Source organism: Cupressus sempervirens, chromosome 4 (assembly GCF_028749045.1).
Source record: "Cupressus sempervirens isolate cs-2001-9-10 chromosome 4, ASM2874904v1, whole genome shotgun sequence".
Taxonomy (NCBI): Eukaryota; Viridiplantae; Streptophyta; class Pinopsida; order Cupressales; family Cupressaceae; genus Cupressus; species Cupressus sempervirens.
In genome coordinates this window covers 649,323,440-649,343,353 of record NC_143121.1, presented here as the reverse complement: position 1 = coordinate 649,343,353, position 19,914 = coordinate 649,323,440, and the positions used below count along the sequence as shown (strand labels likewise).

The window sequence follows — 19,914 nt, the reverse complement described above, 5'->3', positions numbered from 1 at the left end:
AGTTTGTTGGTTACTTTTGGAGGACTTTGTGGAAGAAGATGGGTACTGAGTTGAGATTTAGTTCTACATTCCATCTACAGATAGATGGAAAGGCAAAGGTTGTAAATAGAAGCTTGGGCAATTTTTTGAGATGTTTATTTGGAGATAAGCCAAGCGATTGGGATATTGTAGTGGCACAAGATGAGTTTGCATATAATAATTTTGTGAATAGGAGTACAGAAAAAACATGTTTTGAGATTGTTATTAGAATGTAACCTAGAGGTATATTAGATTTGAGGGATGTTGCTAGTGAATAGAAGAGAAAAGGGGAAGAATTTTCTGATTTTATGAAGTCTTTTCATGAAGAAGTGAAGTTGAACTTGGAAAAAAGTAATCAAAAGTATATAGTGAATGTTGATAAGTCTAAGAGACATCATGCTTTTGAAGTTGGTGATGAGGTCATGATTCATTTTGTTAAGGTTGTAGCTTCTGTCAGATTGATTTGATGGTAAAACATCTTTAAGATAAATATCCTATATATTTTATATGTAATGTAATATATTTTTTAATATAATATACATTATATATTATTATATAATAATATAATAACATATTACATATATGCTTAAAGATGAGTTATACATATAGTTATTTATATTATTAATATAATGATGATTAACAATAGAGACATGTCTCCTCCTCTCATATTTATATGAGATCCAAATTTGCATTTTGAAATCATTAATAACATTGGCAATGTTATTACATTTATAGAAAATGATCCATGTTACTCAACATGGTATCAAAGCCTAACTGTAAATGCAAGAAAATAAAAGAATATTTTGAATATTCTAAGCATCCTTTCTAGACTTCCCATCCAACTCACAAGTGTGTGAACTCAAGGATGCTTAGGAGTGCTTCACTACAAACTACCTTAAAGGATGTTCAGTGCAATATTCTATATGAAGAACAAACCCATTTTTTTCAATACAGAGCTCTAGTAAATGGATGGACAATGAACCACTTTCTTGTTCCTCTAAGAAGAGGGTTCCTTTAATATATTTTTTAATGAATGATATTGGATCTCTACAATTGAGGTCCACAAAGGTCTATCTCCAACATTTACAAAGAGTATTGTGGCAGCGTTGGTGTTTTGCAACTTGACATTATGCATCATAATGTGGGTTAGAAACAAATGAATACTCATACCAAATGAATCCCAATGGAAGATTGACACCAAATGGATTGCAGTGAAAGACTCTCATCTAATGATTGTGATGGGGTGTGAAATGAATAAGGGAGTAACATATATATATATATATATATATATATATATATATATATATATATATATATATATATATATATATATATATATATATATATATATATATATATATAATGGTTCTCTGCTAATCACACACACTGGTAGTAGATGTAGATTAACAATATGTAGAGTGGAAAGCAATAAGAATCACTTTAAAAACTCTACAAATTTTCTCTATTCTATATAAACCAAGATGATGCCTCTACATAAAGATTATCATGCTCTCTGATTGAATACAATGCAGAAGATCTTTATTTCATGCACTCCTATCACTCATTTAGATGATGTATTAGTTCCTCCTATATTACGAGAGACACATAAGGATGAATTACTTTACTCTCTGGCTAGTTATAAAATAAGTGACGTGTCATCATTAATCTTTTTAGTAAAGACAAGGGGAGGCCTTCTAACTATAATAATTGATATTGATGGTGAAAATCAAGGCACATTAAGGCACTTGGATTGGACCCATTTAAGGGTTTGGTGTTATATTCACATCATGTACATCATTCAAGTTTGCATCTTTGACTGGTCCTTATCACCTAGAATATAAGCATTTGGGCATATAAATTAAAAAAAGGTAGACCACTCTAAAAGTGACCTAAGTGTATATATGTTAGTAGAAAAGTACACTAGGTGTTTAACTAGGTGGTGTGGCCATACATGAGAAGGAAATAAGTTAGACACATTAAAGGTAGGTAGGTATAAATGCATAATTTATTGCTAATGATCATTCCCATTCCTTATTTCTATTTAAATTTTTGCTAATGTCATGTGTGGGAGTATATATATTAACATATATATCTTGCATTTAATATATTCTATATATTAATGAAAATGAAATATATGCATATATATTCAAAGTATATATTCTTATTTATATTTTTGGAAAGATCTTTATTATACTAGAAATAGATAATACTGAGAGGGGGGGTGGTGAATCAATATTCTACAAACTTTTGCGCACAACAAGATATTGTTAATTACTTTCTAACTTGCATATGGAAGTAAACCATAATTGTTGAATAGTAAATATAAACATGCACATAGAGAACTCATAACACCATTATTTGTTAACTAGGGAAACCCTGGCCAAGGGAAAACCCTGGTGGGGACGGTACCCACTAGATGATTCACTAAACAATAGGATCCTATTAAGGGTATTGACCCTATTAGGAGTCTATGGAGTACATATATTATTTCAAGTCCTTGATAGAGGACTAAGCCTTGTTAGAAGCCTCCACCCTATTAGGAGTTGCTACAACCTTGTTAGGAGTTGGTATAACTATTACACGCAAGAATATCTCACTGCCCTAACATGCAATTATACAATTCAATTCCTTCACAAAATAGGTATACATACAATACTTTCTTGGCTATTATAACTCAAAATTGCTTCGATCTTACATCAGATTTCACATCACATAAAACTTGCAGATATTTCTCATAATAGTTTGCATGTCACATCTAATCACACAAGTTCCTCCTTCTCTGCACAAGATAAGATCTTTACTTATACCTTTCACATTAACAAAACTCTGCACTGGCAACCTTCATGTCTTCACATGCTTGATATAATATAAAATAACTTATGGAATAATATCCACATAGTCAGCTCAACATAACTTAGTAATTATTTTGTAACCAAAATAATTCCTTAAGTCATACAACTTTTTTTACTGCTATGCTATGTTTTGCACTATTAAATACCCACACTTTTTTTCTTACTATAACTTGTGTCGTACTGTTCATACACATCTATGCAATGGAACACATCATCATGATAGTTTCATGAAGCTTTCCTCAACTACACATAAGATAACTCTCAACGCATCATCCATACTCTTAAGATCTATTCTCTGAATTGCTGCAAACTATTTAATACTTAAACAATTTCTATCTTTAAATGCATAAATGAAATGTTGAATGTATGTTTCCATAAATGAAAACCATCAAGACATATAGCTGACCATATTTCCAATAATCTCCTCCTTTGGCATCGATGGAAACATTTGGGAAAAAATTTCTAAGTCCCAAAATGATATCATACATAACAAAAACAAATAAAAGTAACTATACAAAAATTGCCTTCAGAACATAACAATTTTAGCTCTCTCTCTCTCTCTCTCTCTCTCTCTCTCTCTCTCTCTCTCTCCCCTATAATACAAATCATTGGTTAGATAGTCTTGTGGCTACTTATTTGGCTTTCTCTTCCTATTGAGTTTATAAATCTAGCAATCGTATTCATCCTATGTCTATGGATAAATGTTAGAAAACCTTAGTACCTTTGGATTAAAGGTATATCCTATCATTAAATTCATTGCAAATATATAAATGATGGAGCTATACCTCTTAATTTAGAGGATAGTTATCAATCAATGATAACTGATCCAACTATTAGTGTATTTTGTCTTTCGTAGTTGGGCATGTTGAGTTCTCTTTTATTTTTCTATCCAAAGGACAAATCTGTTTACTAACAGGATGCAAGCATGAAGATCAAAGAATGATAAATGTAAGTGGATGCTATGCAAAGGTGTAATCTAAGTCATGCCAAGCACTCCTAAGGTTACAAGTCTCCATATTTTCAAGGTTTCAAGTGTTTTGGACCAAAGTTTACAATGTCTTGATAATGTTGAAATTTTTTGACAAGTGTTTGAATAGTATCCAAGGTGTAAATTTGCAAATTTTTCTTTATCTTGATTAATGTTTTACACACACACAAGGCACAATAAGACAAGAATAGTTTTACATCACAACCTAGGATTTAAGACTGTATATTCCTTTGAATTCCCACTTGAACCGAAGTTCATCCATGCTTATCTAGAGTGGACAACTTAGAATCTTGGCACCATAGGCTCTCCCTTATAGTGAACTCACTTCTTGGGGCTACCAAGATTTGGTTTCCAAGGGGCATTACTTCCCTAGGGACTATTGTCTCTACTAAGGATGTGAGAATATGGGATGTCTTCATGGGCATTAGTGACCCCTTGAGCTAGTGGGTAGAAATGATTTTGGTCTCTAAAACAAGGTATTTAGTGTGGTCATTTCATTTGGAAAGTGAATGATAAACTTCCTCAGAAGGTCTTCGAGCCCTAAGAACTAGGGTTTGATACACCACACAAATACTAGAGGAGAGCTATCACACAACAATACCATTGACATGACATTAATTGTATCAAGTCTATTATAGTGGTTGGAATGTTGAAACCTAGTTTTGGCCCATCACCACTTCAAGGTTGCTCCCTGGGGCTCACCAAGTGATGAGTCTTGTGTCCAAGATAGGCCTCTCTATAGAAATTGCACAAATTTCTCTTGCACCCAAGATCTATGAATAACGATGGGAGATGATATGTCCATGCAACTCCTAGGGTTCTAAACAATGCATAAACACCAAGTAGTATAGAAAGTTAATTTTGGTGAACCAAATAAAGTGTTATCTAATCCACAAAAACCATGCATAGAGTTTGAACAAGCACACAAGTCTTCAATAACATCCTGCAAACAAGCATTAGTAGTTTTTCAATGAATGTGTTCTCCCAATGATTGCCACATATTGTAAATAGACCATCAGTAACAAAAATTCATCTACTCTAGGTCCTAACATGAAATTGAAACCCTAGATGTGAATTTTGATCAAAATAGGTGCTTTCTGTGAACCAAATGAGCTCTGATAGAGCAGATTACACCCCAAAAGACCAAAATGACTCAAGATTCCCCCAATTGTGCTTAGACAATGAATATTACATCCATGGTGTAGTTGGGGTCCTAAAGGGTGTAGTTGGTAGTTTTTAGGTGCAGTTGGGAGAGTGGAAGTAGGCTATAGGGAAATGGTGTCAAATAAATATCTAGAAACTTAAATCTTGAAGCCTGCCTAATTCATCAATTTCTATCTCCAATTTATGGGTTTGTTTACTTTGAAGTCATTTAAACAAGGTTTATTTGGCTGAATGCAGTTTGGATGGGTTGTATGCTAGTTTTATTGTTGCTTTTAATTCAAGCAATTATATAAATGCTTCACTAAATTAGTAGGGTTTATGAATTCATAAAAGGGATATTGCATAAGAATGGAGATGGGTGATTGCAGTTGATTAATTCTTATACAAGTTATTTGAATTAGATCTCCTGCTAATAGTCAATTTCTTGCCCAATGGATAAGGCATTGGTCCTATAAATCAGAAGTAAACAAGGATGAATTTTGTTGCTGCATATCAAGTCATCTTATAAAATCAAAATTATTTCAATCCAGTTCAAGAATTATAAATGCTGGTCTCAACTCATTTATATATAATTCCTTAGTCTTAGGTAGCTGTTATTTCCAAGAATATTTATAAATTTTAGGAGAATTATGACCAGATTTGTTGATAAGGGATGTGTATAAGTTTGAGAGCATTGAAGAATTGAAGTGAGCTGTGTATGTATGTGAAGGTAACAGATGAGAATTAGAATAGGGATGTGTATAAGTTTGAGAGCATTGAAGAATTGAAGTGAGCTGTGTATGTATGTGAAGGTAACAGATGAGAATTAGAATGAAACTAAGATAATTTCATACACAGTTGCATTAGAATTATCCCTAGGTATACCCGCCTTGGTTTAGCAAAGCCAGAAGAGTAGGAAACCATCGTTTGGTTTTGTTGAATTTGGGTTATAGTGATTCATTCATATAGTTGATATTGGGAACTGGCTAATCCTTAGATTGTGTGAGTCATTTCACGTGATATTAAGCATTTTGTTGCTTGATAGTTTTAGCAGTTTGAAACACCAACAAGATACACGCTACTCCTAATCATTCAAAGCACAAGCATGAGGGAAAAAATGAATAATTATTTATAGCAGGACTATCTATGAGAGAATATAACACAGCTTCAAGAGTATGAGTTGCGTCTTTAGCCAGAGATGATAAAGCAAATTGCTTCTTTTCTTCTTCTTTTTTCTCCCACACAAGCATACCCATCTGCACGTCATCTGCTAGAATCACTACATTACATTTTCTATTTTGGAGAAACAATTCCTTAAAATGGTACTTCTAGATTGCACTAGGAAAGCTTGTATAACTTATAACAATGCATCTCGTATAGTTTCCTCATAGTATTTACATTGCCGGGGCTCCAAACTCTACAATGAAGTTCTTTTGAAAACTTGCAAGCTAAGCTTCCTTTCTTCTTTAAATAAAGTAGTGAAAAAGACTCTTGACTCAACAAGGTCATGTTGTGGATGCAAGCCATATAGAAAGATGAAAATAAACTACTGGAATGAAGAGGAAAGGAATGCAGATACAGATGTTCTACAATATATCAATCCTCCCAAAGATTGAGTTCTTGTTTAATGTCTTGTAAAGCAATCTATAGTAGAATGGCCACAAACTTGTGTGAATGGGTTTGGATCAAATTCTGTCAGAGGTAATGCTGCTAATTTGAGTGAAAAAGAAAATGGGAGCAGCTATGGCATATTACATTCTTTGTTTCCGATCCAAAGTTTTCCAACACCAAGACATCTCGAGATTCCCTGCATGCAAAAGAAATACAAAAAACGAATAGTGCATTATATCATAAATATAAATTTTCCACAGCTTTATCCTTGCACTTAAATATATGTTAACCCCGAACCTAAACATCATCTATAAAACAACTTTGTGACCTGAAAGAATTAACAGTGGCTCTGTTTTTTAAATTGCGATGAGTAAAAGAGAAAGATAAAATCTAAAAGCATTGAATAGCTTTGGAACCCGCCTCTGCAACTTTCTGATAGATAACAAACTTGGAATGATATCTAATGACCAAATTCTTACCTCCTTTCTCCTCTCCTGTTGACCCAGCATCAAACTCTCACCCATTGCAGTCACGGTGTACCCCAAAACAAAATTAACATTGCTGTGACCTTTTTTCTTATGTTCTGAAGGTCGAAATTTAAACAATTTTACCATAGTCGAAATTTGGTCGAAATTTCGACCATATCGGGCCCATTTTTTCAAAAAAAATGAATTTAACAACCCAAATAGGCCTTTGGTCAAAAATTTTGGTCGAAAATGGGGGCCTAATGTACTAGTGATTAATGACAATGAATTGTAATAATTATTAGAAAAGTTACCTTCAAAATTAACTTTGGATTTTATAAATTGTTAGTGATATCTTATAGAGTAAGTAATTTTCCTACCTATTCATTAATGATATTTCACATTTACCTTTTATAATTCATTTTTTCACTTCCTTTTATTATATTATATTTTAAATTTGTAAATCACATAAGTATGTCGCAAGACATGTGCTTTTATATAAGGAACAACAATTTCAATTATACAAATACAAATCATATGTACATGTACACAAATAAGGTTAAGATTACAAAAGATTTCATTTACAATCAAACCAATGAACAATCTAGATCTAAACTACTCTTTATTGTGTTAAGTATTACCTAGTATTTAGACTTGCAAACCTCCAGAAGTTCAAATTTGATAGTCTACCCTTATATTTCATCAAATGAATGTTTGATGCCACAAAAAGCTTAGAATAATGAAGATCATCCTATGTGCCTCAAACTCCAACAACCGCATATTAGAATTTTTCACTAGGCACCCTCCAAGCCATGTTCTAGTGACAACCATTGATCCTATAGGGTATTCAATGTTTCTCCATCTATAATAGGCACATCCAAATTATTTTTTACTCCAACACAATGGCAAAACTAATAATAAGAAAATTCTTCAATTTCTTTAACTACAAATACCTTACAATAATATGTACATTCATGAGATGAATTTACTGAATGATATCAAAAAAACTTAAAAGGTCATGTTGTACCCTTTTTATATTCCAAACACAATTTTTTTTTTAATAAGATCTTAGTATGGCAAGACATAAGAAAAGGCCTTTAATATTCTGATAAATTTAAAAGAGTCAACTTACCAATTTTGTTTCTAACATGAAGATAAAAATATTGATCTTAATTTAGGATGGATTTGTCTTAAAAAATCATTTCACAAGTGTCTATTGTGTTAGAATTCATAAAGAAAGAAAATCATTTCATATTCATCAAGATAAAACCTTTTTTACATGATTGAAAGATTTTATACAACTATAAATATTTTCCAAAAATATCATAATCTTCTACCATACAAAAAAAATCAATGATCTATAAAAAATCAATGATCTTCTTAATGAATGTAATAGGAAAAGATTGGAAGATTATTTATTTTATAATCCTACTTCTATATTTCAAATGAAGGATGAAGATCACATTCAAATTATACTAGACACCGAAGGAATCCATGCTTTATCTCCTAATTTGACTAGAGTGGTTAAAGGTCATAAAGCAATTGGTTCATCAAATACAAGTAAGCTCATATCATCATCTAGTTGAGGCATATTACTTAAAAAATTCCTATTAGATTTCATAGTTTGGATAAGCTTATCACAACTTTTAGTCCATTTTAAGAAAACATTATTCTACCTAATGTCTTTCTCACAAGGCAAATGCAAAACATGATACTCTTCACTACATTCTAAATCTTGTGACCAATTTCCTTAATAGTTAGATTGAATGGATCATCAAGCACTTTGATGCAAGGTTAACTAGAGAATGGTATCATCCAATTACTGGACAATATGCGTATAAAAAATGAAATCGTTATAGTTACCATTATATCCTCTAATTTGATGTTGTAGATGGCATACTATTGCATCCACTTAAACCCAAACATTAGGAAATGACATATCCTTGAATGGAACCTTTGATGACAATGTAGAACGCAACGAATGTAATCATTGTACAAATTACAAATAAATTATGCAAATATGATGCTTGAAGATGTAGTAAAACCACACTATCGAGTATATATATGATTGTCTATAATATAAGAGAGGATCAACACAATCAATCATTTGGAACAATACGTTTTTATATATAAAAATTAGAAAAAACATTAGTCTAGTTCATTTGTAAGCACACTCTTAGCTTGCAACGGTGTTCTCTAATTCTTTAGTCATATTGTGTGTATAGATAAATCGATTCTAAAGTCATTTGGAATTGGTCAAGTAGAGTGTGAATTGAATGTCTAAAAACAGCATTAATATGCTCGTATCTTACATATCGTGCATTATTGTCAATCAAAAAAAGTGTTTTTCTTATAACTAGAAAAGTCTTGTAAGTTGTGATAATTGTTAATTTTAGAAGATGTGTCCATTTGATTATCAACGTCTAATACCATTTCACTCATCTTCTTTATAATTGTGTGACCTATAAATAGTTTTTGACAAGGAAAAACTCCTTAAATCACATTGAAATTGGGAGATACGTCTACATCTCCCTAAGACATGATTAAATTATTTTTCGCACTTAAAAGTCTTAAATTTTGGTAAAAGACTTTACTCTATTTCTAGCATCTCCTACACATCTCTAGCTCCAAAAGGCACATGAAAGGCGTTAAAACTAGCGCTTGTAGCCTGGCAGGGTCCAAGGGTACAGCCGATAGGCATTGCTGTTGTAATGTGGACTGGAGGTGACAACAGAGCATTAGTTTGTTGTAATGTCGAGTGGAGGTGACAACAGAGCATTAGTTTGTTGTAATGTGGAGTGGAGGTGACAACAGAGCATTCGTTTAACTGTACAATATTCCTTAAGTCGTGAAGAGTTTGATGCAGAGGGCAAACCAATTTTTGAATTTGATCAAACCCGGATGTTCAGATCTGATCTTGTATTTGAATGAATTAAGGACGACATTTTGGCCTCTTTTGACAGTAAGTCATAAGGCTGTATGGGAGGCTGTATGGGTGGATTGTGTTGAGCTTATGTGGGTGACCATTCTATCTATGTAAGCCTCTAATTATGATTTATGTAAGAATCAGATAGGTCATGAAAATTTGGCAACAAAGCCATTTTTTGTGCATAAGCTGTAATTGATTTTGTTATTTTGAAAATTACAGTTACATTTCTGTATGCTAGCTAAAGTATTCCAAGAATTTCAAAACTTGGTCCACAGCACTTATAAATTACAGTTACATTTCTGTATGCTAGCTAAAGTATTCCAAGAATTTCAAAACTTGGCCCACAGCATTTATCTTCACAACCCATCAACCGATTCACCTATGGATGCACTACCCGAACATTACTCTACAGGTGCATGATGGTTCTCTGCAGGGGGTCTGAATCACCTTAGCATAACTAAAAATAAGAAAATACTAAGCCAGATATAATTTGATCATGCACTTTAGCAAGTTCTGGAAAGTAGCCACAGCCAGGGAGCAAGAACAGTAGCAAAGTTAAATTTCTCACGACGAACAAGCTAGGACAATATGAAAAAGTGTGATGGTGAGCTGCCTCCGATGGGAGAATTATGATCTGCACCGCCTTGATCAGTTTCATTACCTCAAAATACTCTGCTTCTTTCCTTTCTTCATCAACAAGTTCGTCCAAAACCACCAATGAGCCTTTTAGTTGTGATGAACAATAATAGTTCTTCAAAACTCAAGTGAAATTATGTTTCCCAAAATACTCTGCTTCTTTCCTTTCTTCATCAACAAGTTCGTCCAAAACCACCAATGAGCCTTTCAGTTGTGATGAACAATAATAGTTCTTCAAAACTCAAGTGAAATTATGTTTCCCAAAACCACCAATGAGCCTTTTAGTTGTGATGAACAATAATAGTTATTCAAAACTCAAGTGAAATTATGTTTCCCAAAATACTCTGCTTCTTTCCTTTCTTCATCAACAAGTTCGTCCAAAACCACCAATGAGCCTTTTAGTTGTGATGAACAATAATAGTTCTTCAAAACTCAAGTGAAATTATGTTTCACAAAACTAGTTCTTCAAAACTCAAGTGAAATTATGTTTCCCAAAACCACCAATGAGCCTTTTAGTTGTGATGAACAATAATAGTTCTTCAAAACTCAAGTGAAATTATGTTTCCCAAAATACTCTGCTTCTTTCCTTTCTTCATCAACAAGTTCGTCCAAAACCACCAATGAGCCTTTTAGTTGTGATGAACAATAATAGTTCTTCAAAACTCAAGTGAAATTATGTTTCCCAAAACCACCAATGAGCCTTTTAGTTGTGATGAAAAATAATAGTTATTCAAAACTCAAGTGAAATTATGTTTCCCAAAACCACCAATGAGCCTTTTAGTTGTGATGAACAATAATAGTTATTCAAAACTCAAGTGAAATTATGTTTCCCGTATTGCTTCGGTCCATTTTAGTCATAAGCATATTTTTGTGGCAAGACTTCTTCATGGCTATGTGAGTGTTCCTGTCTAGACTACTTGCTGAAGATTGTTGGGTTTATGAGGGTGGAGAAAGAAATGATTGCGAAGTATTTTGTGCATCATCAGCATATCCAAGATAGGTATATAGAAATGGTAGAAGATGAACTTCTTTGCAAGCATAATAACCAACTTTTGGATTGTCATCCATTATTGAGAAATGATGAGATGGATGATCTTCCTGAAGTGATTAAGTTGTGTTCGGGAATAGATAAAGGCATTCAGCTCATGGCCAAATATTTAGACAGCATGTTAACAGGCATTCTACATCATTGGTTAAACATGGAGCACAGATGGTGGCAGAGGCAATTAAGGAAAATAATCGGAAAGATGTAATTGCAAGTAAAAAATATCAGTTTGTGAGGAGTCTTTCCCAGTTGCATCACAAATACTTGCAATGTGTCGAGGAGAAACTTATGAATCACTTCCATTATGAATCACTTCCATTTCAAAAATGCACTTGCAGCAACCTTTCAGGGTTTTTGCAATGAACAAGTTGCAGGATACAGCATTTGGAAGTTGCTTGTTAGTTTTTGTGACAGCATTTTGACAAACAGGAGCATGACATCCGTAGATGTTGAGGATGCCCTTAAGAAGGTTGTAGAACTATTTCCCTATGTTTATAAGGAAGACACCATTGATCAGATTGCAGAAGCTTATAGGAAAAAAGCTCAGAGAAAGGCTTTTGTGTAAGAAAAATTCAAATTCTGATCATGAAAAAAGCATGTTAGATAAGCTGAAGTGTATTTATGGAAAACAATTTACATTTATAATGGAGAGCATGCTTACCAATTGGGCATTGTCAATGAAATCCCAATCAGATTATGAGGAATACCTCAGACAGAATCATCCTCATCCATGTTCTGGAATAGAATTCTGTGTCACAGTTTTGACATCTGGCTTCTGGCAAAGCTATGGATCACCTGAATCACTTGTTCTCCCTGATGAAATGATGAGACATTTAGAATCATTCAAAGAGTTTTATAACACAGTAAAAATGAACAGAAGGCTAACTTGGAAACACAATCTTGGAGTGTGTCACATGATTGGAAGATTTGAACAAGGTGAAATTCAACTAGTTGGAACACCTTGTCATGCAAGTGCACTGTTGTTGTTCAACGAAACAGAGAGGTTAAGCTTTTCACAAGTCAAATCCCTGTTGAATTTGAAAGTTGAAGATACAATTGAATTGTTGAAATCCCTTGCATGCTCAAAATACAAAATCCTAAGAAAATTACCAGATACCCAATCTGTGACAGAAACAGATTATTTTGAAGTCAACGCAAATTTTTCATGCAGTAACACGAGAAAGATCAGACTTCCGGCACCCACAGCCAATGTGAAAGAAAATGTTCGGAAGGCTGTAATACAAGATGAACGCCATATAATTGATGCTTCCATCGTAAGAATTATGAAAAAAAGAAAATCATTACCTCATATGGAGTTACTGATGGAACTTGCTGAGCAGGTTAAAGACTGGATCAAGCCAGATGAAAAGAAAATAAAAATGAGAATTGAGAATCTGATAAGCAGGGAATGCGTAGAGAGAGATAAAAAAAATCCTACAGTGTACAAATTTATGCCATGACATTGGTTTGATATTTCACAACTTATTCTAGTCCTAAACAGCAGATCTTGTCATTATCTGGGAGTCACCCTCTAGTATATATCTTCTAGATTCTTTGTTATTCCTCATTCAAAGATCTTATGCTTTTGCTTCTTTATTCATAATAAACATTAAGCTCTAGGAAATTATTCTTTATAAATTTAGGTGTTGTATTTCAGTTTCCTTGTTTTCTATCGGATTCACTTGTGTTTTCTTTGATCAAGCCATCCTTGGGTGGCAATTTAAAGGAATCCTCTTCTTAAGAAACCTCTTTTGTCCTAACTAGAGAAACTTTCGTCTCTTGCAGTAGTCTTGAACATATAGGACATCATCTTTTTTATATTGGTTCTTTTAGTTTCATAATTTTTGGTTCTATATTGTGGGAAGGTTTAAAATGCCCCATTTGGATCTGAATGTATAAAACTTCCCCATGAACTTTGTTTATCTGGGAAATTTTCAAATTTGTTGGCAACTTCTCAGGGGAGCCTGTCTTAAGTTTGAGCACCACATGGGTTGATTAGTTATCCACCTATGCAGTAAGGATGTGCATCAGGGTTAATTTAAGTAAAGCAATCAAACATACTATTAATCCTTCCTTAATTGTTGATGTTTGGATTTAGAAACTGGGTAATGAATGTCTTGCGTATAGCGATTCCTAATAGATGTTTAGGATTAATTGTCTTGACATTGGTTCAGAGGAGAGGCCAATTTGATATTTCTGTATTTGATGCTTCACAACTTGTTCTATCATTCAACTGTAAAACTTATGTTGTTCTGTCCTCAATATATTGTTATATTATATGATTTGAGGGCCTGAAAAAAGAAAAGTAGACTATTAATGAGCAACATAATACAATTGCATTATCATTTCTGCCCTGCCTACATAATGACGCATAAGTTAACTACAGCAAAGCTTTGCCATTATACAACTTTGCTAGGACAGTTAGGCTTTGCCCACCATAATACAAGTTCGCTAGACTAAGGCAAAAACTTACTGGATATTATTTTTTATTTTTTTCACAATTTCTTAAAGATTTTATTTTTCTCAAGCAATCAGACTTTTTTATAACAGCATGAAACAGACTTCTTGTAATGCACTAAATTTTTGGCCAGCTTAATTGTTCTCTCAATTTCTTTTAAATGTTTTTTTAGGTACAGTTCTTGCAACTGTGTCGATTACAATATACTTTGTTTCTATAAGTTGTGCTTAAGGAAGGCTTCAGCCTAGATCTCAAAGACTGCAACTAATAAAAAAGGACCACAAAACCTGCGTCTATAGGGATACTTGGATTGCAGATGGAGAAGGCAACAAAAGGCCTTTCCATTTCCCATGATTCAAACAATTAAATTATTTTTCTTAGAGCCTCAGGAAATGCAAAGAATCTTCTACCAACTAATCCCTCCTTCCCTCCATAGAAAACAAAGTCACAGTGGAGACCAAACTCTTGACTGCAAGAGTCAAAGAGTAGTTAAGACACCACAAAGAGCACCAACTGTAGTCATGGAGTCCAAATCTTGAATGTGGCAAAAAAAAACTCAAATATCCCTACCCACTTTGAATTTCTTGAAAAAAATGAAAAACAGAGTAAAACATTGAGACCGTTCTGAAAATTTCAAACCTGTTGATCCTTTGGCGAAGCCTTTGCAGAAGCTGTTCATTATCCTGGTCTGCAACTTTGACAAGCCTGTCCATCAGTTGCTGCCAAGTCTCGAACTCCATATTCCTCACATCTATCTCATTCAGACTGTGAATTTTACCGTCATTCTAACTGAGATTCTTGAGAATGGAAGTTCCGAGGCGATTATAGGTGGGAAGCTTCTCAATGGTGGCCCATTTGAGCGCCTCAACATCATCTTCGTGGTGTGTTGGGAGAGAGAAAACGCTGCTGCTTCTCTCAAACAATCTGGTGCTCCCCTGCCGCAGGCTGCCCGTCCATGGCTCGCCGCCATGATCTAATCTAATTGACGAACTCATTATTAAGTAGGTTGCGGATTCGATCCCAATCAAATGTTCTACTTTCAGAGAAAAAATCGATTTCAATCAAACTTCCAACTTCGAGGGTTGTTTTCCCCCTTCCCCAGTTGATTGCGCAAAGAATTCGATCCCAATCAAGTTTCCTAGCTTTCAGAGACCATACAAAGCCAGATGATTCCAAACAAATATTAGACGAGTTGTGTGTTTTCCCTTCCCCTGCTGAAATTGAAATGCTCAAATGGCATAGGTATAGTCTGGTTGAAAGACGGTTCAAAGATGCAGTGGATTTATACACACAAAAACCCAGGGAAGAGAAGGTTCCCATGAAGTTGGGCACGCGAATCTGCCCTAACAGTAGACCCGTGGCCTCCATCGGTCTACAAAACGAATGTTTATGCCATATCTGCAGAGCCGGTGATGCCCTAACAGTAGACTCGTGGCCTCCATCCGTCTGCAATTCGAATGTCTGTGGTGACACCCGTGGACCCTCCATCCCTGTTGCAAGCAGCTGTCTGTCGACACAGCTGCAACCACAACTCCGGCATGGACATCCCGGTGGTGGTAGCAAAACTCCAAAACAAGCAGCAACGCAGGCAGCAGCGTGAGGAATTCCCGGTGCGCTATCGCCCAGGTGAAAGCCTATCGGCTAATAATGCTAAACATTATTTTACTTCTCCACTTGTCATTTGAATCACCGAAGGCGCCTTAAAAGAGTGAACCATGTGCATAAGGCTACAACCAAATTTGCATTCACATTTGTTTAACAATTTCTATTGTTGTTTAAACCTCCTAAAAGCCTCCAATCATGACATTCGATGAGACCCAGAGTAGCATCAGAAGTTTATGTTTTTTATTTGAAAGTGCATTCACATGTCATGTGTGCTTCCATGGCGCTAGCTATTCTAACGCAAAAAATGACATGGCTTCTTATGTCTTAAGCATCGTTTGGCATGGACTTCGGATGGCATCCATCATTGACATGACACACTGACTAGATAGGCAGCATAAACGGAGACGAAAACAGAAAGCATATTTTGAATTTTAAATATATCTTGCCCAACATAAATTAAATTTGAATCCCACCGAGCATAATTTCAAATTGCAATGCCTGTAGGTTTATGATTTTGTAGAATAGCAATGCCAGATGGAGCAGCTCTATGTGATTCTCCACCAGCTTTCCATGGAATTCAGAACAAAAATGTCTGGTGCGAATACACATCAGAGGGAGTTCTTATTGAAATATTTTAATCATTCTTCATTATTATTTTCGCTGTCACATTTTGGAATAAATGGATTTTTTGCTGAGTTTTGTCTGAATCTATAATGTGCACAGAAATTACGTGGTTCGTTGAAGAAGACCTTGAGTCTGGTTTTGTCTTGCAATAGTTGAATTTTAATCCTGCAATGATGTTGTTAATGGTTTTGATGAGATTTATCTTCGTCATTTCAAGGTCAATGCAATTTTTTTTAATGCTAGGATATTTTTTTCATTATTTCATGGATTTGTTAAGATGCTAGGGTTTTTCAGGTCACGAAAACAAAAAAACACAGAGGAGTAGAACAAGAGACTTGAAAATCTGTGCTGGAGAATATGGAATGTCAGTCACACTACCAAAAAGGTGAGATAGATACCCATTTGGTGGATTGTGTGAATTAGGATCTGTTTGATAGTTTGTGAATTGGCATTGATTTTGGATTTTGGGTTTATTTGGGTCATAGCTAAAAAGAACAGAGGAGCGAAGGCCATTACATTAAATGTCAATATTGTCAAGTCTTTCCCGTTAAATAAATGAAGCAATGCTCAGAAGATTCTATTACATTTCAAGAGTCAGATTATAGGTAGCCATAATCTCAGTGAAGATGACAAGGAAAGTATAGCAGAGGCTTCTCCATAATACATTTGATTCAGAAACTTCAAAATATTATTTTGATTGTAAGCTTTTTTATCCTTCAAATCCATGATATGTAAGAATTATTTATATAGAGAAGTGCTATCAACGTATACATCTCTTAGTTGAATATCTTTCTAAGATGAAGTCATTTTCCATTTGATATCAGTTTGGTAAATATTTGCATATTGCAAGAGGAACGAGATACTACATTGATGATTTTTCAAGTAGCCTTGAACAATGACAAATGTGTAATTTATTTATTTGAATGTTTCATTTAATGCAAGTTTGGCTTAGAGGACCTTGTTGAATTTTTTTATATAATTATTGGAAAATAAGTTACATTGTAATATTGGTAATTACATTTAGTTGAGTAGTTTTTAATAAAATTTATTGATTTATATTTTATTAACAATTGTTTCCAAGAATTTATCTTTCATGATAATGAATGAAATACTTAATACTCATTGTAGCTATAGAGTTGCCTTCAAGATTAGTCATTCATTAAGCTTGTTTCACCATGGACTGAACCAACATCCATTTAAACGATTTATAATATTGATCTGTATGTTTAAACTAAATATACTATTATAACAATACCAATACAATTGATAGATTTATGGCAAAAAATAAATGATAGTTTAATGATTTATTACATTCATAAATCTTAAAATTCAATATTTATTTCATTTAGAAGTGTAAGAAAAAATAAATTACTTACATAAATTAAAATATGTTAGGTAAACTATTGAATCACAATGACAAATAGGGATGATGAGTTAGGATTAATAAATTAGTATAATTAATGTAAAAATTAAAATAATATTGAATTGGATTCTAAAGAGGATGATTTTCAATGTGTGGTTTAGCCATGTAAGTGCATATTTGATATGTTAGAGGATGATTTTGAATTTGAATTTTGAAGTCAATGAATCAACAACACTTTTCAAGGTGTTAAACTTCTAAATTTGTACCTTTCTATTCTTCATTATATGTAAAATGTGAAGTGAAACTAAACATCATATCCTTCATGCAAGCATAAAAGATCATAGGGATCTTTGTTAATATTGTGGCACTCTAGTACACAATTGATCCTTATTACCATGAATTTTACTCCAATGTCTGAGCATAATCTATGTAGTAAAATCATGTTTATTAGAGTGTTTTTTCCTTAGTATTGGATAAGTAATATTTTGCTTACTTAGCCATTGATTTCCCCCAAAATAGTACATTTTTCACTAGTGATCTTCCAAGCAAGTTGCCTACCAAATATGTATCCATAAAATCGCCTTCCTAAACCACATGTACCCTTATATAAAAATAAATCAATATGTACATTATGCTATTATAGCCTTGGATTATTGAGACTTAAGTTCAATATTCTTTCTAAGGGAAGGTCCTCATGCTATTGATTAGTTTCTTTTTAGCAACAATTGCTAAAAAATTTGTGGAACAAATTGTGAAGTGAGTGGCCCCACGAGTGGTAAAGTTTGTTCTTATTTTTAAGAAACCTCTTAAATATTATTTTTAATTGAAATTTGAATTTTTTTCTTAAAATATATTGAGAAACACACTATAATTCATCAATAATCCTTAAACATGTCTTAAACAAATCATTTCACCACCTTTACCTTGCACATCCACAAGCTAAGCTACAAAGCATTAGGTAGAACTACACAACAAAGTGAGGCACAAAGCTTAGGGGGGTAACATGACTTCTTAGCAATAAACTTTGGATAACATTACATGTTGTCTTCACTTTGGATACCATTAGTTGTAATACTAATATTAATTGTTCATATATCAATATTATAATATATATTTGTTGAAATACATAATACATACTCTTTCTTTACCCACCTCTCACTCTCTCTCCCCCCCCCTATCATCTTACCATACACGTACTCTTTTATCCCACATATCTCTTTCATCCTCTCTTTCTCTTCATATATTTGTATTTATTTATTTATACTTCTTCCAAAAAAATTCACTCCACGCTCTCTCCCTTCCTCCTCTCTACATCTTTATGCTTCTCTATCATATTTTTCATTATCTTTATTTCTTATTCACCAATGTCTTAAGCTTTTATTGGATACTTTATTGCTAATTATTTACTAAGAGAACACTATTACTCCCTTGCCTATGTATATCTTCACCTTCCTCATTTAAACACTATCTTCTACGAGAACCCATGCAAATTATAGTCTTCTCTACCTGGTTAGGTTCTATTTCAGTAGACATTCTTCATATCAAAATGGTGAAACAATTTAGGCCTCTCCACATGTTAGGATTAACATTGCCTGTTATCTCATCCTGCAATTCCTTCTAGTGATTGCCAAACAAGTTAGGTTTCTCCACATAGTAGGATTAACACTCCATGTTATCCCATCCCATAATTTATTTTACTAATTGGGTTAACACATTAGGGTATCTTCCATAACCTTCGTGTTATCCCATTTCTCTATTTTTGATGAAGGGCCACAACACCCTACCAACTCATAACCAAGAGTGCAACAATATGGAGACAAAGAGAGACAAAATGCTTCCCAAACAATTTTATTATACTTAAAAATCCTTACAACATCCACAAGATGATATCATAAATATGACTTCTTCAAAAAGAAGTTTACAAATTCTTCAACATAAGAGAAATCCCAAATAAGAGTCTTCACACCAAGAGCTTCACCAAGAAGAACTTCCCAACTAAGAGCCTTCTCCTCCAAAGCTTCCACCCAAGAACTTCTACTTGACCTTCCAAAGCTTTCACCTTCCCAAGCTTAATTAGAAATGCTCATATGCCTTGCTTAAATAGGCACTTACCACCCAATACATGATTTATCCACAACCTTCTAGAATTCCACCTACAATATCCACAACCTTCTACAA

General features: G+C 33.7%; 1 protein-coding gene and 1 long non-coding RNA gene across 6 annotated transcripts in view; one reads left to right on the top strand and one right to left on the bottom strand.

Annotated features, from left to right (window-relative positions):
- Window positions 1–16,137, bottom strand: part of LOC149562910 (uncharacterized) — a 28,609-nt gene extending 12,472 nt beyond the window's left edge. For 2 of the 5 annotated variants that reach the window (XR_016363531.1, XM_089823942.1), the window contains exons 1-2: window positions 14,784–16,137; window positions 6,312–6,808 (exon numbers count right to left, since the gene is read on the bottom strand). Coding sequence is in view for 2 of the 5 variants with exons in the window: in XM_089823942.1 (XP_089680068.1) it covers window positions 6,712–6,808; window positions 14,784–14,884 (198 nt within the window). In the remaining 3 variants the exon portion in view is untranslated. Of the gene's footprint in view, window positions 1–6,311; window positions 6,809–14,248; window positions 14,614–14,783 lie in introns of those variants that run through there. The other 3 variants (XM_089823941.1, XR_016363533.1, XR_016363532.1) reach the window with 3 other exon arrangements.
- A 93-nt stretch (window positions 16,138–16,230) lies between these two features.
- LOC149562909 (uncharacterized) lies at window positions 16,231–17,046 on the top strand. Its single transcript, XR_016363530.1, has 3 exons — window positions 16,231–16,344; window positions 16,668–16,758; window positions 16,859–17,046. It is a non-coding gene; the product is annotated as an uncharacterized LOC149562909 (long non-coding RNA).
- The last annotated feature ends 2,868 nt before the right edge of the window (window positions 17,047–19,914 follow it).